This window comes from Carcharodon carcharias (assembly GCF_017639515.1).
Source record: "Carcharodon carcharias isolate sCarCar2 chromosome 27 unlocalized genomic scaffold, sCarCar2.pri SUPER_27_unloc_2, whole genome shotgun sequence".
NCBI classification, from domain to species: Eukaryota; Metazoa; Chordata; class Chondrichthyes; order Lamniformes; family Lamnidae; genus Carcharodon; species Carcharodon carcharias.
In genome coordinates this window covers 1,003,036-1,024,478 of record NW_024470635.1, presented here as the reverse complement: position 1 = coordinate 1,024,478, position 21,443 = coordinate 1,003,036, and the positions used below count along the sequence as shown (strand labels likewise).

Here is a 21,443-nt window from a genome sequence, read left to right as displayed (position 1 = left end):
TGGGAGCTGGATGGGCAGAGGGAGCTGGACGGTCATGGGGGGGAGGGGGGGGTTCAGGGACAGGGGGTGGTGGGTGGCAGGGACCGGGGGGGTGGGCAGGGACAGATGTAGAAACAGATGTGACATGAAAGCAGCAGAATTTGATGTGTGTCAGTTACTTTCAGTGATGAATTTCTGCCGTGTGTTCCCTTGTCAGTTTCACAGGAGCCGCAGTGATGAGGTTGGTGGGTTTTGGAAATTGAAAGTTACACATGAGCAGCTTGTGGGACTTTTTCACCTCACTGTCAATTTCATGTTCCAGATCACAATAACTGTTGCTGTCATTGGCTGAAGAAGTCATTTGTGTTCCACCTAAACAAGCAGTTTTGTGGTAAAAGAGATCTGAAATAAAAAAAAATGTGCAAAAGCAGCGTGGATAAGGCAAACTGATAAGCTTCTTGCCAGTTTCCCTGGTGGCCTATTGGTAAGCATTCAGCACTCTCGCTGCAGCTGGGGTTCGGTTATTGGTCAGGGAATGAAAATTAATTGGTCTTGTGAAATTGTTAAAACGAGTGTTAATTCCTCACTTTTTGAAACATTTGGTGGAGTGAGAGTTGAAATCTCATCTCACAGCTGAAAATGTCACCACTCATAGAGTCATAGTCACAGAGCCATCGAGGGCCACAGCACAGAAAAAAACCCTTTGGCTCATCGAGTCTGTGCCGATCAAACAAATACTGAACTATTCTACTCCCATTTTCCAGCAATCTGGAACCAGCTGGAACAGGTCAAGAACAAATATGGATGCAGAGTGAGTGAATGAAAAAAGGAGAAGAGAAGGGCTGGTTGCAAAGCACTGATCAAAAATATGGTGATGTGAGGCAAAGTATGGGTGGGAGAAGGACAAATGTTGCTGCCTACTGGTTGCACTGACACAAATATCACTCCTGATGGACCAACCAATCACAACTGCTCTTTGAAAGCAGCATGCAGGGCCGAATTATCTTTCTGTGCTGTAACCTTCTATAATTTTATGTTCCCTAACACCACTGTTGCTTCATTCACAGTCATTCTAGCGAGATTACCTTGTATTCGGCTCTTTTGAAACCAAAATACTGAGTAACTTCAGCGAGTTATCTTCTCATTTCTAGGCAGGGACAGAAGCAGAAAGAGGTGTGACATGAAAGTGTTTTGAATTTGATGTGTCTCAGTTGCTTTGAGTCATGAATGTCTGTCTTGTAGGTTTCACAAGAGCCACAGTGATGAGGTTGGTGGCTATTTTGAAAGCAACAAAATTTGAAACAAACACAATGGCACCCATTACCCAAAGATTAATAATCTTACGTTCTACCGACTGAGTCAGCCAGGCAAGGTTGAAAAACAAATGATCCATATGCCAACATACATGGAGAGAAACGTTGTTTTCCACCTGGAGCTTCAGCTTCTCTGAATTTCAAAGTGTAGAAGGTAATCGACCTACAAAAGACTCAAGGCTGCATTGCATTCCTCTCAATCATCAATAACATCCTTCACATCTTCCACTTCTTTGCTGCACCTCCTTCCAAACATTGCAAACTCCTCTTGCATCTTTCATCCTGACATTTTTCTCTGTAATATTTTCATCTGAAGCTACGCAACAAATGTGAATAAAATTTGTGATGATAAAATTGTGTTCACCCCCTCGGGAACTGAACCACATTGACACACAGACAGAGGAAAAAACACAGACATAGACACCGTGAGTGACAGAGGGCAAGGGCTTGTCTCTAAGGAGAGACAAACACCCAGAAAGCAAGCATGACACCAACCTGGCTCCGTTGTTGGTCCATTTATGACTGCAAGTTTCGTGAATGTTTTTGTGAATGAACAGAAATAGGAAAACTCCCGAGTGTTTGGATGGATTTTATTCAATTTAACCGATAATTATCTCAGTAGACTCAAAGGTAAAACCAGGAGTAATGAGAAGCAGGAAACCGCAATGGATTTGGACTCCATCGCCTTAACCTCTCGGCCACGACGACTGGCCCTATGGACAGGGTGATGTTGTTATAAAATCGTCGATGGATACAGCAGAGAAACAGGATATTTGGCCCATAATGCCTGTGCTGGCTGTCTGGAAGATCAACTCAACTAATTCCACAATCCCGCCTTTTCCCCACAGCAATTGTATTTGTATCTTCTCTCCTCGTTTTCCCTGTTTATAGGAAAGACAATCTACATCTGCACTAGCTTAAGGAGGCGCTTGTTGGACAAAAGATAGCATGCAATGCAACCCAAGGTTAAAGCACCTATAAAGTTGAGAGGAGAAAGATTTGAACCCAAGCCTCCAGAAAGACTGTAACCTGAATCCAGGACTTTAGACCACTCGGTCACAGTACCACACTAGACTGGCTTTTTACCATTACATTGATTGGCATTGCCACTGAAATAGAAGATTAGCAATACAACAGGAATTGACCATAAGCTCATCGAGTCTCCACTACATTAAATAAGATAATGGTGGATCCGCAGCCTCTAAACCAATTTCCCCCCTGACCCTGATAGCCCTTCATTCCCTTAAAATCCAAAAATCCATCCATCTCAGCCTTCAATCTTCTCATTGACTGAGGATCCACAGACCTCTGGGCTACAGAATTCCAAAGATTCACAAGCCTTTGAGTGAACAAATGTCTCCTCACCTCAGTCCTAAATGACTGACACATTATGCAGAGAATGTGAGCCCAGTTCTTGACGCTCCAGCCAGGGGAAAACAGCCTCTCAGCATGTTCACTGTCAAGCTGGCTCAGAATGTTCAATGAGATCACCTCTTATTAGTCTAAACTCTAGAGAGAACAGACTCATCCCACTTAATCTCTCACTCTCATCTCAGGAATCAATCCAGTGAATCTTGGTTGCACATAGGCAGCGAGAGAATAGAGGGAACAAAGAGAACATGGGTTAACAGAGATGGAGACACAGACAGAGATACTGAGAGAGTGAAAGAGACTGAGATAGATATACAGAGACAAAGAGAGACAGATAGAGAGCGGGGTAGAACTGAAAGGAACAGATACACTTCACCGTTTCATACGATCATTAACTTAGATTGACAGAAAGAAAGAAGAGAAAGAAAGACTTACATTTAAACAGAGCCTTTCACTAACTCAGGACAACAGGAGGCGCTTTAGAGCCAATGAAATCCTTTTGAAGTGTATTTACTGTTGTAATCTAATCACAGAGAGAGTTTGATAAAAATGCTAATTCAGCAGATGACAAAATCCGATTTTAAGAATCACATCTCAATGTAGAATCTTTCTTTCTATATCTCTGAACATTTCATTGTTTGTTTGATGCAGGTTCAGCAGATGTAAATCTGCAGCTGAGTGAATAAATTTCACCTCGAATCCCTGATGAAACAGGGATAAAGCATCCTATTTCTATCAGGTCATCTCTCAGCCTTCTCTTTTCTAGAGAAAAGAGCTTCAGGCTGTTCAGCCTTTCCTGATGATTATAACCTATCCATTCCTGTAACATTTGTGATTGAACTTTTATTTTTCTGTTCCTTGCGATACCTGACAGCGATAGAAACAGTTCCTAATGTCCGAGTGATTTCAGTTTGGACTATTTGTATTTACAAATTCATTCTCTCGCTGTGTCCATTGCCTTAACCATTCGACCACAAGGACTCAGTACCTGTTCAAATGTTGCTCGGTTATGAACATAGTTTGGAGAGGTCGGGACTGTTCATCTTGGAAAGGAGAAGGCTAAAAGGAGATTTGATAGAAGTGTTCTGAGTCATGAGGGGCCTGGATAGAGTAGATAGGGAGAAACTGTTCCCTCTCATCAAGAGATCAAGGACGAAAGGGTACAGACTTAAAGTGGTTTGTAAAAGAAGATGATGTGAGAATAAACTTTTTCACACAGTGCATGGTTTGAGTCTGGAAAGCACTGCCTGGAAGTATGATGGAGGGAGGTTAAGTCAAGGCATTCAATATGGCAATAGATGATTATTTAAAACTTATAGCACTTAGTAGATGGACAGCCTCCAGTAAAATAAATCAAGAAATAACTAAATTAATCTCCCCTTCCATGTTTTAAAACTGCTCCTCCCCCTACACCGGCCCAGCGCCCCCCACACCACCCCCCCCTCCATGCCACACACCCCCCCACCCCCACCCCCACCCACCATATACGACTTTAGTATGAAGCTACACTGACTAACGTGAATGATGTTTGGATGCTAAAAATGGGGAGCTGAACCACACAGACACACGTACACACAGAGGAACACACACAGACATATACACCGTGAGTGACAGAGGGCAAGGGATTGTCTCTAAGGAGAGACAAACACCCAGAACGCAAGAATGCCAACAGCCTGACTCAGTTTTTGTTCCATCCAAGTGGAAATTTGTTGAATGATTGCAGATGAGCACAAATAAGAAAAAACAAGAGTTTTGTGATGGTTTTTGCTCCATTTACCGATAATTAACTCTGTCGGCACCTGGTTAAAATTGGAAATGATGAATAGTGTAGTCAGCAGAATTCATGGCTGTGCAGGGAGACCGCAATGAATTTCAAAACCATCACCTTAACCGCTCAGCCACTGTTACAGACCTTGTGCTTGGTTGAGACATAAATCTCAATAGCATTAACAAAAAATACACTTGTGAAACCTTTGAGGTGTTGTAACCCACTTGCTCTGTATCTCCTGTGCCGAGTGGTTAGGAAGGATTCATAAACACCCAGCGGAGGCCTCAAAACCTGAATAAGAACCTATCAGGCCCGCGTTAGCACCCAACGGGCCGGTAACAGCTGCAAGGCCGTGTTCAAGTTGGAGGCCCGAGATCGTGCAGCAGGGCGCATGCGCGGTCATCCTGGTCCAGGTCACAGGAGGAGAGAATTTTATGAATTTCTGAGATAAAAGCAAAAAACAGCGGATGCTGGAAATCCAAAACAAAAACAAAAATACTTGGAAAAATTCAGCAGGTCTGGCAGCATCTGTGGAGAGGAGCACAGTTAACGTTTTGTCCGCATGACTCTTCAACAGAACTAAGGAAAAATAGAAAAGGGGTGAAATATAAGCTGGTTTAAGGGGGGGTGGGGTTGTTGGACCAGGGTGTCCCGGAGGATCCCTAGGATCCCTAAAGAATGCCGCCAGGGGGTTGTGAATTTCTATCCTGGACTGACAGGGATGGATTTTGGAAACTTCTTTTACAGGTGGTTAGAAGGGGAGGATTTACACACAGCAAACTCAAACCAAGAGAAATGTTTGTCTCTGCTCATTATTGGACTGACAGCAATGTTTTTTTACAGGGTTAGCTGGATAGAGGGCGAGTGACAGGTGGAGATAACCAAAATATGTCACAGACAAAAGGACAAAGAGGTGTTGAAGGTGATGATATTATCTTAAGGAATATGCTAAGTAAGGGTAGAAAGCAGGACGAGCAAGGTACAGATAGCCCTAGTGGGAGTGGGGTGGAGTGAAGAAATTGAAAAAGGCTAAAAAGTAGAGATAAAACAATGGATAGAAATATATTTAAAATAATGGAAGTTGGTGGGAAAAGAAAAATCTATATAAATTATTGGAAAAAGCAAAAAGGAGGAAGAAAAATGGAAAGGGGTTGGGGATGGAGGAGAGAGTTCATGATCTAAAATTGTTGAACTCAATTCGGAAGGCTGTAAAGTGCCTAGTGAGAAGATGAGGTGCTGTTCCTCCAGTTTGCGTTGAGCTTCACTGGAACAATGCAGCAAGCCAATGACAGACATGTGGGCATGAGAGCAGGGTGGAGTGTTGAAATGGCCAGCGACAGGGAGGTCTGGGTAATGCTTGCGGACAGACCGAAGGTGTTCTGCAAAGCGGTCACCCAGTCTGCATTTGGTCTCTCCAATGTAGAGGAAACCGCATTGGGAGCAACGAATGCAGTAGACTAAGTTGAGGGAAGTGCAAGTGAAATGCTCCTTCACTTGAAATGAGTGTTTGGGTCCTTGGACGGTGAAGAGAGGGGAAGTGAAGGGGCAGGTGTTGCATCTTCTACGGTTGCATGGAAAGGTGCCGTAGGAGGGGGTTGAGGTGTAGGGGGCGATGGACGAGTGGACCAGGGTGTCCGGGAGGGTACAATCCCTACGGAATGCTGCTGGGGGTAGTGAATTTCTATCATGGACTGCCAGGGATGGATTTTGGAAACTTCTTTTACAGGGGGTTAGAAGGGGAGGATTTACACACAGTAAACTCAAATGAAGACAAATGTTTGTCTCTGCTCGTTATTGGACTGACAGCAATTTTTTTTTACAGGGTATTAGCTGAGCAGAATTTGAAGGCGGGAAACTCAAACCAAACATCAGATCAAAACCTGACAGAGTCACTCGATTCAACAGAACCTAATGTATGTTTCTCTGTGGTAAAATATTCAAACATCTGTGTGACTGGTAATAGGGGAGAGCAAAGTCATGGAGGGGTTTGAGAAGAAGGATGAAAATTTTGTATTGAGTTGCTGTTTAACTGGAGCCCGTGTAGGTCATTGAGGACAGGGTGATGGGTGAGTGAATGGGACTCGTGCAGAAGACATAGGCAGCAGACATTTGGATAAACTCAAGTTTATCACGGAAGCCAGCCAGTCAAGACTTGATGTCATAAGGAATAGATGAGAGTTCAGAAACATGAGCTGAGACAGGGCCAAAACAAGTGACGTTACTGCAACATTTTATGGACAAGATGGGGGTTAATTTAAACCACACTGATTTCTCTCATTTCCCATCCACAAACAGAAAGGTGTTTTTGATTTGCTTCCCTCTTTATAAGTATTTTCCAACCCTCGGTTTTCATATGATCTGATTTCTATTAGTAACCCCATAGCAATGTCAAGATAGGATGAACTCAAAGGGTTAGTTTATTTGCACACACCCAAAACTTGTGTGGTGTGTATGTTACTTGCTTATCATCACCTCAAGCCTCTGTGTGACTGGAAATAGGGGAGAGCAAAGTCATGGATGGATTTGGAAAGAAGGGTGAGAATTTTAAATTTCTGATTAACTGGGAGCCTGTCTAGGTCAGTAAGTACAGGGTGATGTGAGAGTGACTGGGACTCAGTGCATAGGACATGGTGATATTTATATGTATTGCCTGAGACTGAGCCAGACTGTTCACAAAAATACAAGCAGAATACTGCAGATGCTGGAAATCTGAAATAAACAGAAAATGCTGGAAAGACTCAGCAGGTGTGGTAGTATCTGTGGAGAGAGAAACAGAGTTAATGTTTTGAATCCATATGATGCTTCTTCAGATAACAGGAGAAACTGTGGTTGTTCTTCCCCGGAGCAAAGGAGATTGAGGGGAGATTTGATCGAGATGTACAAGTTTATGATAGGTTTAGATAAGGTTGATAAACAAAAAGCTCATCCCATCAGCTGATTGGACATTCTACAGCACTGAAACCACAATTAACCATTCTCTTGACTGAAATGAGAACAGAAGACGTCATCTGTGGAAGAGCTCTCTCTCCACACACTGCTAGACCAGCTGAGGCTTTCTAGTATTTTCTGTTTTTATTTCACACTGTTTACAACTTTGGTGTAACATATATATTTATATATACATACATATGTATGTATAATATATATAATGTGTAGATATCCATTTATGTATATGTCTATATATAAAACACCACAGTTGTGAACAGTCTGGTTTAGTCTCAGACAGTTGCCAGGGAGAATGGTAGAGTGGGTGGCCAGGTAGTGGGGTTTGTAGGGGATTGAAGACTTGGCGACAACTTGGAGGTGATGGTGTTCACATACACCTGCTACCCTGGTTCTAGGTGGTGGAGGTTAAGGCATTTCAGAGATTCTGTTAAAGTATTGACAAAGTTCTAGTCTTGTTTTAGATATATAAAATGCCTTGCTTCACCCCTTCTGTTCCCATCTCTCTTAGTCCCGTTCCTCATACAGAGGCCAGACTCCTGTGTAGGCCTGGGTGGCAGGTTCCCTTCCCTGAAGGACATTAGTGAACCAGTTGGGTTTTTATGACAATCCAGCAGTTTTCATGGTCACTTTTTCCTCGTGCCGGCCCCACAAATTCCCAGATTCATTCAGCTCAATTTCATAACCTGCCTTTGTGTTTTTGTGGGTTCTCTCTCCCTCCCTTTTTTCTGTTTTAAATCAATTTCACAGAGGATTAGAAGGGGAGGAATTGCAGGCAGGAAACTGAAACCAAACATCACGTCAGGATCTTATGGAGTCGCCCAATTTATCGTAACCTAAACATGGAAGGAAAAAGCACCGTTCACAGTGGAGAGAAACCGTACACGTGTTCTGTGTGTGGACGAGGCTTCAGTCGATTGTCTGACCTGTCAGAACACAAATACAACCACAGCAGGGAGAAGCCGTGGAAATGTGGGGACTGTGGGAAAGGATTTAATTTCCCATCAAAGCTGGAAATACATCAGCGCAGTCACTCTGGGGAGAGGCCATTCACCTGCTCTGTGTGTGGGAAGGGATTCACTCGCTCATCCACCCTGCGGACACACCAGTGAATTCACACTGGAGAGAGACCATTCATCTGTTCAGAGCGTGGGAAGAGATTCACTCTGTTATCTCATGTCATGGCACACCAGCGGGTTCACAATGATGAGAGACCTTTTCAATGTCCAGAATGTGGGAAGTGTTTTAAAAGTTCTGCTGAAGTGATGTATCATCAACGTGTTCACACTGATGAGAGACCTTTTCAATGCCCAGACTGTGGAATTGTTTTAAAAGTTCCTGGGAACGAATGTGCCATCAATGTATTCACACTGACAAGAGACCATTCAGGTGCTCATGGCTGATCTGACTGTGACCTCCTGCTTACACACAATAACCTTTCACTCCCTTGTTTATCAAGCATCTATCCATCTCTGCCTTGAAAATATTCAAAGATTCTGCTTCCACTACCTTTAGAGGAAGAGAGTGCCCATAATTCACAAACCTCTGAAAGAAAACATTTCTCCTGATCTCTATCTTAACCCCTAATTTTATATTAACCCTGGCGACCCCTTATTTTTAAACAGTGGCCTGTAGTTCTAGATTCTCCCACAAGTGGAAACATCCTTTCCACATCCACGCTCGCATGACCCCTCAGTATCTCATAAGTTTCAATTAAGTCACCTATTACTCTCTAAAATCCAGCAGAGACAAGCCTAGCATGTCCAACTTGTCCTCATAATTCAACTCCGCCCCACCATTCCATGAATTAGTCTAGCAAACCTCTGAACTGCTTCCAATGCATTGATATCCTCCCTTAAATAAGGAGAACAATACTGCACACAGTACTCTAAATGTGGTCTCACCAATGCCCTGTATAACTGAAACATAATCTCCCTACTTTTGTATTCAATTCCCTTCGCATTAACAACAATATTCTAATAGCTTCCCTAATTATTTGCTGTACCTGCATACTAACCTTCTGTGATACATGCACTAAGACACCCAGATCCCTCTGGACTTCAGAGCTCTGAAATTTCTCACCATTTAGATGAAATGCTTTGTTTTTATTCTTCCTGCCAAATAGACCATTTCAAATTTTCCAACATTATTCTACATTTCCTGTTCTTTTTCCACTCACTTAAACTATCCGGATGTTTTTTTAACGTCCTTATGTCCTCATCACAGTTTACTTTCCAACCTATCTTTGTGTCAACAGCAAAGTTAGCAACCATAGCTTAGGTCCCTTCATCCAAGTCATTTGTATAAATTGTAAAACGTTGAGGTCCCAGCACTGATCTCTGTGGCACAACACTTGTTACATCTTGCCAACCAGAAAATTACCAATTTATGCCAACTTTCTTCTTACTGTTTCTTATGACATGCCAGGTGGACCAAATCCACACGGGAAACTTGGTTGTGCTATCAAAATAGTTTTGCAATTTGTATTTATTATGACAAGATGTGTGTACTGAATTCAGAAGTAATGAGTCCACCAAGGCCATTAAAATATTTATTTAAAAAATATTTCAAGCTCATACATAAGACTACAATTACCTAACACTATAATAACTCCTAAAACTCCTATTTGACCTGACTCCCAATTACACACCCATTTTAATACAGTCCAAAATAGATTTTAGATTTAAACAAACCCAACAAGTTAACACGGTACCCATTTGACAGTGGAATTCCAAATGGCTCTTCCCCAATTTCAGTTCCTTGACATAGCAAATGTGGGCACAAATGGCTGGAGGATTCTTGAAGGCTGATTCACATTCTCTTGTTAGACCTTACATGGCCCTTTCCTTTCATTTTCTTTTATGTTTCTCTCTCTTTAATATGTAAATTCTATTGTTTCCATGTGCCTTTGAAACTGTATCTTCCTCATAATATAAAAAAAACTTTCATGTTGCCAATATTGTCAGCAACGTTTGGGAAGAGAAACACACTCCTTAGCCTTGCTTATCCAACTGGTTGTAAACAAACTAAGATCCCTTTGAAATCCAAACAATCCCTTAATGTATCTAAAAATAACAATTCCCTTCACACCTAACATGTTAAGATAGCATCCATATTTACTCATTAGCATGCCAAGCACATTTCAACACCTAGCTTCTTCTGATGAATTTAAACTTGCAGTCTACTTGACTCCAAATGTAATTAAATCACACAGACAGAACCACCTATACATACACCCATAAACCTACTTTAAAATAAACCAGAATATTATGAAAATTATTAGATTTTAATCACATATTAGCAAGCCAATCTCCTACCCATGCCAATATGTTACCCACGACATCATGAGCTTTTATTTTCTGCAATACCCTTTGAGGTGGGACCTTATCAAATACCTTCTAATAGTCTAAATACAGTACACCCAATTATCCACAGCACATTTTACTTCTTCAAACGACTCCAATAAACTGATTAAACATGATTTCCTTTTTACAAAACCATGTTGACTCTGCCTGATTACCTTGAATTTTGAATTTTTCTAAGCGTCCTGCTATAACATCTTTAATAATCGCTTCCAACATTGTCCCAATGGCAGATGTTAAACTAACTGGCCTGAAGTTTCTTGTTTCTTGTCTCTCTCCCTTTTTGGGTAAAGAAGTTACATTTACTGTTTTTTAATCGAATGGAACCTTATCCAAACCTACGGAATTTTGGAAAATTAAAAGAAGTACCATCAACTCTCTCATTAGACACTTTTTTGAAGACCCGAGCCTGAATTCCATCAGGACCCTGGGACATGTCAGCCGCAGCTCCAACAATTTGCTTAGTCCCACTTCCCTGGTGATTTTCCTAAGCTCCTTCCTACCTTCCAATTTCTGATTTATATATATTTCTGGGATGTTATAGTATCCACAATAGTGAAGACCAATGCAAAATCTCTGTTCAATTCACCTGCTATCTCATTATTTTCCATTATCAGTTCCCCAGGCTCACTTTCTGTAGGACCAACGCTCACTTTGTTAACCCTGTTCTTTTTAAAATATCAATAGAAACTCTTACCATATGACTTTATATTTCTAGTTAGCTTTCTCTTGTACTCTAATTGTCCCTCCTTATTCATCTTTGGTCAATTTTGCTGTTTTTATATTCTGTCCAATCGTTTGACCTGCCACCCATCTTTCTGCAACTGCATGTTTTTCTGGCTGGGGTGGTGGGGGAATCTAGAACCGGGGGACACCATCTTAGCCTAAGCGAGATGGCTTTTAGGACTGAGATGAGGAGGAATTTCTTCACTGAGAAGGTTGTGAATCTTTGGAATTCTCTGCCCCTGAGGGCTGTGGAGGCTCAGTCACTTATTATGTTCAAGACTGAGGATTGGTGGATTTCTATATATTAAAAACTTCTAGAAATACATGGAGAGTGCAGGAAAGTGGTATTGAAGTAGACAATCAGCCATGAGCTCACTGAATTGTGGACTGGGCTCGAAGGGCTGAATGGCCTACTCTTGTTTGCTTATATTATGTTCTTATGAAAAGAGTATTATTTTAGAAACAAATATTTCTGTACAACCTTTTAATTCTTGGTGTGTGGGTGTTTGTAGCAAGTCCACTGAGGGTATTGCACATCCCCAGTTACCTTTGAGAAAGTAATAGTGGGCCACCTTCGTCTTGAACCACTGCCTGGCGAAGGTGCTCCCACAAGGCCATGAGGTAAAATCCTGAGTTCCACCATTTTCACTCTGCAATGAAGGAGAGGTGAGAATATGCCCAAGGCAGGATGGTGTGTGCCTGAGATGGAAAAATGGGGATCAGGGGTGTGTTTCTGTGAATCCACTATGTTCCTCCTTCTACGTGGTGGAATCTTTAGGGCTGGGAGGCCCTGTCAAAATTCTGGTTATGTTGCTGATGTATCAAATCCTTCATCTTCACCCTGACCTATCTCCGTCCCTTTCTCCTCACGTAGGGACACGGACCAGGTAGTAGGTTCTCCTCCTGTGCACTTGTTGCAACATCAATTGACTTCATAATGTAATATCTTTGGCTCCAATCATAATGGGATTACACAATATAATTTTGTATTCAACAATATCATATTTCAATGGCGCTGCGGTTACCCAGCATTCAGCGAGGCGCAGAATATGCTCAATCCTCACCGCGGGGTGTCATCGCGCAGCCGCAGTGTCAGGATGTGACTGGAGCATACGCTCTGCAAGTTGTGACCGGCGCATGCGCAGTTGCGATGCTGGGAGGGGCGTGGTGATGGTATCAGATCAGGGAGGGAAGCCAAAGAATAGCGAAGCCTGCGGGTGGGTGATGGGGAATAGGAGCCAGTCAATCGATGGGGCGGCTTCATAAATATCCTCTGCATGCCTCAAATCGCAAATTACAAGTTTCCTGCCTGGCGTTTGTACCGATTTGGCGGCTGTGCCGTTTCTCCCGATATCGGGGCCCGCATTAACAGCCGCCATCTTTTTGGGACGTAAGGTGGAGGAGTGCGCATGTGCGCTCGCCATCTTTATAGGGGCAATTACAGCAGTGCGCATGTGCAGTCAACATCTTTATAGGGGGCAATTTGCAGCAGTTCTGATCACAGGTGGAACAATTAAAATTGGGAATTGTCAGCAATCCGGAATGAGAGAAAGTGAAGATCTCTGGGAGGATTGTGAGTCTGGAGGAGATTACTAGACAGGGAGGAGCGAGACCATGGAGGGATTTGAAAGAACAAGAAAGTTAAAATTTTGATGCATTTTAACCTTTAGGGTTTGTAGGTCAGTGAGCACAGGGGCAATGGGTGAACAAGACTAGGTGCAAGTCAGCACATGGGCAGCAGAGTTTTGAATGACCTAAGGATTACAGGGAGGCTGAATGTGGGAGACCAGCCGGGAGTGCGTTAGGATAGTTAACTCTAGAGGTATCAAAGGAATGGATGAGAGTTTCAGCAGCAGATGAGCTGAGACTGGGCTGGAGTCAGGTGATGTTACTGAGGTGGAAATAGGCGGTCTTGGTGATGATGTGAATATGTGGCTGGAAGCTCATATTGGGGTGAAATATTTCACCATGTTTGTGAACAGACTGGTTCAGTTTCAGACAATTGCCAGGGAGAGGGAAGGAGTCAATGGCTAGGGAGTGGAGTTTGTAGTGGGGACAGAAGACAATGGATGTCAGACAAGCCAGGATGGTCTGTGACTTGAAGTGGAACTTGATGGTGATGGTGTTCACATACACCTGCTACCCTGGTCCTTCTAGGTGGTGGAGATTTGTAATTTTGGAGGTTCTGAATTGTAAACATATGAATGCTCTCTCCTTCACCCCTCACCACTCCCAATTCTCTCTCTCCCTCCCTCCTCCTATAGATGCCAAAGTCTTGTGTATGATCAGCAGCTTTCATGGTCACTTTTTCCTAATGCCAGCCCCACAAATTACCAGATTCATTCAGCTTAATTTCACAACCTGTCTTAGTGTTTTTGTGGGTCCTCTCTCACTCCCTTTTTTTCTGTTTTAAATCAATTTCACAGGGTAATATAAGGGGAGAATTTGCAGTCGGCAAACTCAAACCAAACATCACATCAGGATCTGACCAAGTCGCACAAATTAAGTGAACATAGAAGGAAAAAGCACTGTTCACGCTCTGGAGAAACCACGGAAATGTCCGGATTGTGGGAAGAGATTCAATTACCCATCTGTGCTGGAAATTCATTGACACACTCACACTGGGGAGAGGCCATTCACCTGCTCCCAGTATAGGAAGGGATTCACTGATTCATCCACCCTGCTGAAACACCAGCGAGTTCACACTGACGAGAAACCTTTTAAATGTCCAGACTGCGGGAAGCGTTTTAAAAGTTCCAGAAATCTGATGTACCATCAACGTGTTCACACTGACGAGAAACCGTTGAGGTGCTCTCACTGTGGGACTGGATTCAGACGATCATCTCAATTCACTGTACACCAGCGAACTCACACTGTAGAGAGACCATTCACCTGCTCCGAGTGTGGAAAGGGATACACTCAATCATCTGACCTGCTGACACACCAGCGAGTTCACACTGGGGAGAGACCGTTCACCTGCTCCGAGTATAGGAAGGGATTCATTCAGTTATCCCACCTGCTGACACACCATCAACGTGTTCACACTGATGAGAGACATTTTAAATGCCCAGACTGCGGGAAAAGCTATATAAGTTCCTAGGAACAGATTTCCCATCAACATGTTCACACTGATGAGAAACCGTTCAGGTGCTCTCACTGTGGGACTGGGTTCAAGCGACCATCTGAACTCACTGTACACCAGCGGCTTCACAGTGGGAAGAGACCATTCAACTGCTCAGAGTGTGGCAAAGGATTCACTCAGTCATCGGCATTGCACACACATCAGCGGGTTCACACTGGGGAGAGACCGTTTATCTGTTCTGAGTGTGGGAAGGGATTCGCTGATTCATCCAATCTGCTGACACACCAGCAAGTTCACACTGGAGAGAGATCATTTAAGTGCCCAGACTGCGGGAAGTGCTATAAAAGCACCAGGGGACCGATGTCCCATCAACGTGTTCACACTGACGAGAGACCGTTCAGGTGCTCTCACTGTGGGACTGGGTTCAGGCGATCATCTCAACTCACTGAACACCAGCGAATTCACACTGGGGCAAGGCCATTCACTTGTTCCATATGTGGGAAGGGATTCACTACCTCATCCAACCTACTCAGACACCAGCGAGTTCACAAGAAACTACAGTGATTGGATTTTTCTGTTAATCACATCCAGGACTGAACCATGTTCATTGGGGTCTGTTTCTGCTGATATGAATAAACTCCAGCCCAGATATAGGCATTTATATTTTGGATAAAAGTCAAATAAATTAGCTTTGTGTTAAACACAAAGTGTCAATTCTTTCCAATATCTCTACACAGTATCTCTCAACAAGTATGAGGAGCTCATGGAGCTTCTTTGTCACTAAGATTGAGACAATCCGATCAGCTGCCTCTGCTGCTTCCCTCCCTTCCACTAGCCCACAGGGAAAACTGTCTCTAAAATTCTACCAATGTCTGAGCCCTGCACCCACATCTTTCTCCAGATTCTCTCCCATCTCCCCTCATGCCCTCTCAGTGCTCATCTTTGTCCATGAGACTCGCCTTCTGCTCCAGTGACCCTATTCCCACTAAATTTTTGACCATCCAAATTCTCCTTGTTGGCTGATATTGTTAATGGTTCTCTCTCTCTTCTGGTACTGTCCCTTTCACTGTTAAATCCAGTCATCACCCATGGCCCGGCCTATTTCTCATCGACATGCTGCCACTAGGTGACATCATCCAAAAGCACCGTGTTAGTTTTCACATGTACACTGACAACGCCCAGCTCTATCTCACCACCATCCCTCTCCATTCCTCCACTGTTACTAAATTATCAAACTGCTTATCCCACATCCAGTACTGGATAAGCAGAAATTTCCTCCAATTAAAAATTGGAAGACCAAAGCCATTGTTTTCAGTCCCTACTAGAAATTTCGTCCCATAACTACTGAGTCCGTCACTATGAGGTAATATAGATACAGTGTCAAGCCAGGAATCTTTTTTCCTATGCAAGAGAGAGAAGGAGGGAGCTATTCCTATAATATTCAATACATTTCTGCAGATTTTATTAGGTTATAAGACATTGATTTCTCACATATCTCCCCAGCTTGAGAAGGGAATGTCCTTACTGATTTCTCACAACTGACTTCTGACTAACCTCACTATTTCTAAGGTACCAGTTTGTTTTCCTAATTTCTTGATGACAAACTGTAGATAACATACTAAAGCTACTAGAATGATCAGAATCAGCAACAGAAACCCTTGAGCTGCCACCAAGAATAAATGTCCAAACTTTTCCACTAAATGTGATAACTATTGACTTAGATTCATCCTCCCCGCAATCATCTCACACAATCTAAATTATTGACATGTCGTAAATACATCTGGTTCAAACAAAGGTTCATGCATGAACTTTAAAGATTCTCCAGCTCTCTGTTCACCTGCATCCACCTTGTGGATATTTTCTAAATCCAGATTCTATTTCCCTCTTCAAATTAATCCCTCTGATAGGTAACAGTGAGCTTAATTCTATTCTAAATGTTTAAAAGACAGTTTCTCCATGGAGTATGTGTCAATGTCTTGATAATTTAAAATGTTGTCTCATTCTACCGGCCATAATAATCACTCATGTTCTGTTTTCTTTTTCATTCATTCATGGGATGTAGGCTTCACCGGCTGGGCCAGCATTTGTTGCTCATCCCTAGTTGCCCTTGAGAAGGTGGTGGTGAGCCGCCTTCTTAAACCGCTGCAGTCCATGCGGTGCAGGTATACCCACAGTGCTGTTAGGGAGGGAGTTCTAGGATTTTGACCCAGCAACAGTGAAGGAATGGCAATATATTTCCATATCAGGATGGTGAGCGACTTGGAGGGGAATTTCCAGGTGATGGTGTTCCCATCTATCTGCTGCCCTTGTCCTTCTAGATGGGAGTTGTGGGTTTGGAAGGTGCTGTCGAAGGAGCCTTGGTGAATTCCTGCAGTTCATCTTGTAGATAGTACACACTGCTGCTACTGTGTGTTGGTGTTGCAGGGAGTGAATGTTTGCGGATGTGGTGCCAATCAAGTGGGCTGCTTTGTCCTGGACCGTGTCAAGCTTCTTGAGTGTTGTGGGAGCTGCACTCACCCAAGTAAGTGGGGAGTTTTCCATCACACTCCTGATTTGTGCCTTGTAGATGGTGGACAGGCTTTGTGGAGTCAGGAGGTTAGTTACACATTGCAGGATTCCTAGCCTCTGACCTGATCTTGAAGCCACAGTATTTAAATAGCTAGTCCAGTTCTGTTTCTGGACGCCCAGGATGTTGATAGTAAGGGATTCAGTGATGGTAATGCCATTGAACATTAAGAGGCGATGGTTGGATTCTCTCTTGTTGGAGATGGTCATTGCCTGACACTTGCGTGGTGCAAATGTTACTTGCCATTTGTCAGCCCAAGCCTGGATATTGTCCAGGTCTTGCTGCATTTGGATATGGACTGCTTCAGTATCTGAGGAGTCACGAATGGTGCTGAACATTGTGCAATCATCAGCGAACATCCCCACTTCTGATGTTATGATGGAAGGAAGGTCATTGATGTTTTCAAGTAGCTGAGTATGTCTGGGGCCTGTTCTTCAGTGCAGGGTCATCATGTTCATTACAGCACATGTAATATATCACATCTGCACATTCACACCAGTGTCCCATTAGCATTCCCCATGTACCATCTGAACAGCTCTGGGACTTTCAAGTGATCTTATCAAAAGATCGAGGTGGTGTCTATCTGAAGATCTTTGCTCACCTTCCTTGCATAGTTCCAATGCCCTCAGGTAGTGGCCAGACTTATCAGATTCAGTTAAAAACAAAATACTGCAGATGTTGGAAATCTGAAACAGAAACAGAAAATGTTGGAAAACCTCTCCTCATCTCCACTTTCCTGTCTTTCACTGGAATGTACATGTATTTCAGATTGAATTATTCCATTGAACTATACCCGGAATGAGTTATTCAATTCCCAATTGGTGGTGTCATTTTCCCTATCTTTTATTCTGAATGCACCATTCCACTAATTACTATTCCATCTCATTCAGGAGCGCTGGAGGAACTTTACCGTCCAATTTAATACTCACATAATATGGTGTTTGTAGATCAGAGACAGGAGTACAGATACTTGCAATCAAATTGCAGATCACTCCCATATCTCCCATTCTCAGACACTTTGTCTTGAATGATCACAATTGGGGTGAGGCCAAATCTTTAAAAAGCAAAGCCTTTTGTTTAAATTGTAACCAGGCTGTCAGTGGAAAGGGTTAACTTCTCAGCTTGTTAGCAAAGGGGCTGAAGAAACATTCTCAAATGTGCGCAATTGTGTCAAATTTAAATAACTCCACTTTCAGATCAAGGATGAACCAACCCCCACTTCAATCTTTGTTTTTCCAATTCTTTTGGTATTTTTCTCAGCTTTGCCCAAATGATATTTATTTTTGTTTCTTATTCAGGCGCCTTTCCAAGTGACTGTAATAAAAATGAAGTGAAATAAAAATAAAAAAAGTTCACTTTCACAGCAAAACAGAAGTTTCAACCTTCTGAGAGCAGAAGAGTTAAAGAGGGTGGAGCTTCCAACAGCTTGTGAGCTCCAGAACAGAACCTCAAGGCTGAAGCTTATCTTTAGGGAATCCAACTTTTCGATGTCTTTTACAATTGTACAAGTTCATTGTAATTCATACTTAAAGGTTTACTTTTAATCAGCAATTATAACCTTCCATTTTTCTCAGCACAGAAGCTGGTAGCATTTTAGATTCAATCCCAATTGTAAACTTCTCTTGTAGCTGGCGTATGGAGAAGATCATGTCCACTGTAGATCTGCCAGCACAGAAACCGCACTGTGCTTCTGGATACACTCGGTCTGCAAGTAGATGGAGTCTTTTAAGCCTGACCCTAGTGAAGGTCGTCCCTGTGATGCTGAGGAGTGAGATGTCCCTGCAGTTGTTTCAATCTCCTCTGTCACCTTTCTTTTTGTATATTGTGATCATTCTTCAATCACACATGCCCTGTGGAATGGATCCTACCTCCCAACAGAAAGGAGGAGGAGCTCATGAAGCTGTGACAGTAGATGGGACTTTCTGGGCTTGAGCAGTTCAGCTGGAATTCCAACCTTGCCGGGTGTCTTTCTGCTTGTGAAACAATCAATGGCCTTTTCGAGCTCAAGTGATGAGGGTTCTTCATCCAACTCAACCATGAGAGGAAACTGCAGGAGAAAGTCAAACGGAGACGGGGGGATGTCCATCCCATGGGGACAGATCCATGATATTTAAATGGAAGAAATTTCTGTTCATCCAGTACTGGATGTCAGACAAGTCAGGACCGTGTGTGACTTGAAGTGGAACTTGGAGGTGATGGCATTCACATACACCTGCTACCCTGGTTCTTCTAGGGGGTGGAGGTTTGTAATTTTGGAGGTTCTGAGTTGTAAAAATATGAAATCTCTCTCCTTCACCCCTTGCCACACCCAACCTTCTCTCTCTCCCTCCTTTCCCCAGTAGATGCCAGAGTCTTGTGTAGGACAAGACCGAGTGACAGGTTCCCTTCCCTGAAGGACCTTAGTGAACCAGTTCGGTTTTTATGACAATCCAGCAGTTCTCATGGTCAACTTTTCCTAGTGCCGGCACCACAAATTCCCAGATTCATTCAGCTCAATTTCACAGGCTGTCTTTGTGTTTCTGTGGGTTCTCTCTAACTCCTTTTTTCCTGTTTTAAATCAATTTCACAGAGTAATCATCCTGATCCCATCAAACACAGCACATAGATTTCCACTGTCAGTTTGGATTCCAATACGTATTTGTCTTTTATGCAACTGTCTCAGCTACTTTCAAGTTACACAGTATTCTAGCTGTTGGGTTTATGTTGTAATCAGGTAGGCTTTGCTTTTTGCTTCAATGACAGATTCATCTCTGCTGAGTAGGTCTCAAACCAGTTTTTGTTGTGGATTCCACCTTTCCCAAATGTTGCTGCTGCTGTGTCAGAAATGATTGAACTCAAACACTTCCAAGATTCAGCAATATTAATGTTGACTAATGAGGCTTTTATTGATATGCCTGTAAAATATTTTACTGTTTTATGTCCCTTGATAATTTAATTACATAACAGAGGTGTCACTGTGAAGAATATGCAAATCAGTAAGAATTGTCAGCAAGGATTAATCAGCACTTTCTAATTGGAGATGTTAATCAGTGGAACCTCTCAGACACTGAATTGTAGAGTTTGTACCAAAGATCAATTTAGGATTGAAGTAAAAGTTCATAATTTTGTTGTAATGTAGTTCCTGTTGAGCGTTCTTGAATTAAGGGAAAGATCACAGATGGTGCTTTTAAAAAGGGACCCTGCAGTCCAGAAAATCAGTGACAGATCCAGAATATTAAACTCCAGCCAGTTATATGGCTGTTAACATCAGCAGGAACAAACCTAATTATTGTCAGACCATCAATCCTGGACGTGATTAACAGCAGCAACAACCGCAGAATCCAACCATGCAGTCGCTCATGAATTCGCGGGTGAGTCCGCAGGTTGGAGGACCTTGTGAATCCCTTTCCACACGCGGAGCAGGTGAATGGTCTCTATTCGATGTTAAATCGCTGGTGTACAGTCAGCTTAGATGACTGTCTGAAACTCTTTCCACAGATATTGCAGCTGAATGGGCTCCCCTCAGTGTGAACTCGCTGGTGTGACTGAAGGCCAGATAACCGAGCAAATCCCTTCCCACATGCGGAGCAGGTGAATGGTCTCTCCCCAGTGTGAATTTGCTGGTGTCTCACCAGGTCAAATGACTGAGCAAATTTTTTCCCACACTCGGAACAGGTGAATGGCCTCTCCCCAGTGTGAATTCGCTGGTGTACAGTGAGTGTAGAAGAATGTCTGAATCTCTTTCCACAGGAAGTGCAGCTGAACGGCTTCTCCTCAGTGTGAATTTGCTGGTGTTCAATGAGGACAGATGACTGTCTGAAACCCTTTCTACAGTAAGTGCAGCTGAATGGACTCTTATCAGTGTGAATTCGCTGGTGTAACTGGAGGCTGAATAATTGAGCAAATCCCTTCCCACACATGGAGCAGGTGAATGGTCTCGCCCCCAGTACGAAGCCACTGGCGTCTAACCAGGTCAAATGACTGAGTGAATCCTTTCCCACACACAGAGCAGGTGAACGGCCTCTCCCCAGTGTGAGTACGTTGGTGTACAGCGAGTGTGGATGAATGCCCGAAACTCTTTCCACGGGAGGTGCAGCTGAAAGGCTTCTCCTCGGTACGAATTTGCTGGTGTTAACAAAAGACTGGATGACCTTGTGAAACCCTCCCGACACACGGCCCATACGCTCTCTCATTTCCTGTGCTGAATTCCAAACCCATCATACCATCTCCCCCCATATATTTCCTCCACTCCCAGTTTTCTCCCTCCATCTGCTCCAGTTCAGTTCAGTCCTCAAACCCCTGTGTGCAGAGTGAGAATAAAATCAATGAATGAATAATTTTCTCTCCTGGTCAC

The 21,443-nt window shown here is 43.1% G+C and overlaps 1 protein-coding gene across 1 annotated transcript; it reads left to right on the top strand.

The window, feature by feature from the left end:
• The first annotated feature begins 14,229 nt into the window (after nt 1-14,229).
• Nucleotides 14,230-15,108, top strand: LOC121273847 (zinc finger protein 239-like). The gene is made up of 2 exons (XM_041180986.1): nt 14,230-14,447; nt 14,610-15,108. The coding sequence occupies exons 1-2, from the start codon at nt 14,230-14,232 to the stop codon at nt 15,106-15,108; spliced, it is 717 nt and encodes a 238-aa protein (XP_041036920.1).
• Nucleotides 15,109-21,443: the final 6,335 nt, after the last annotated feature.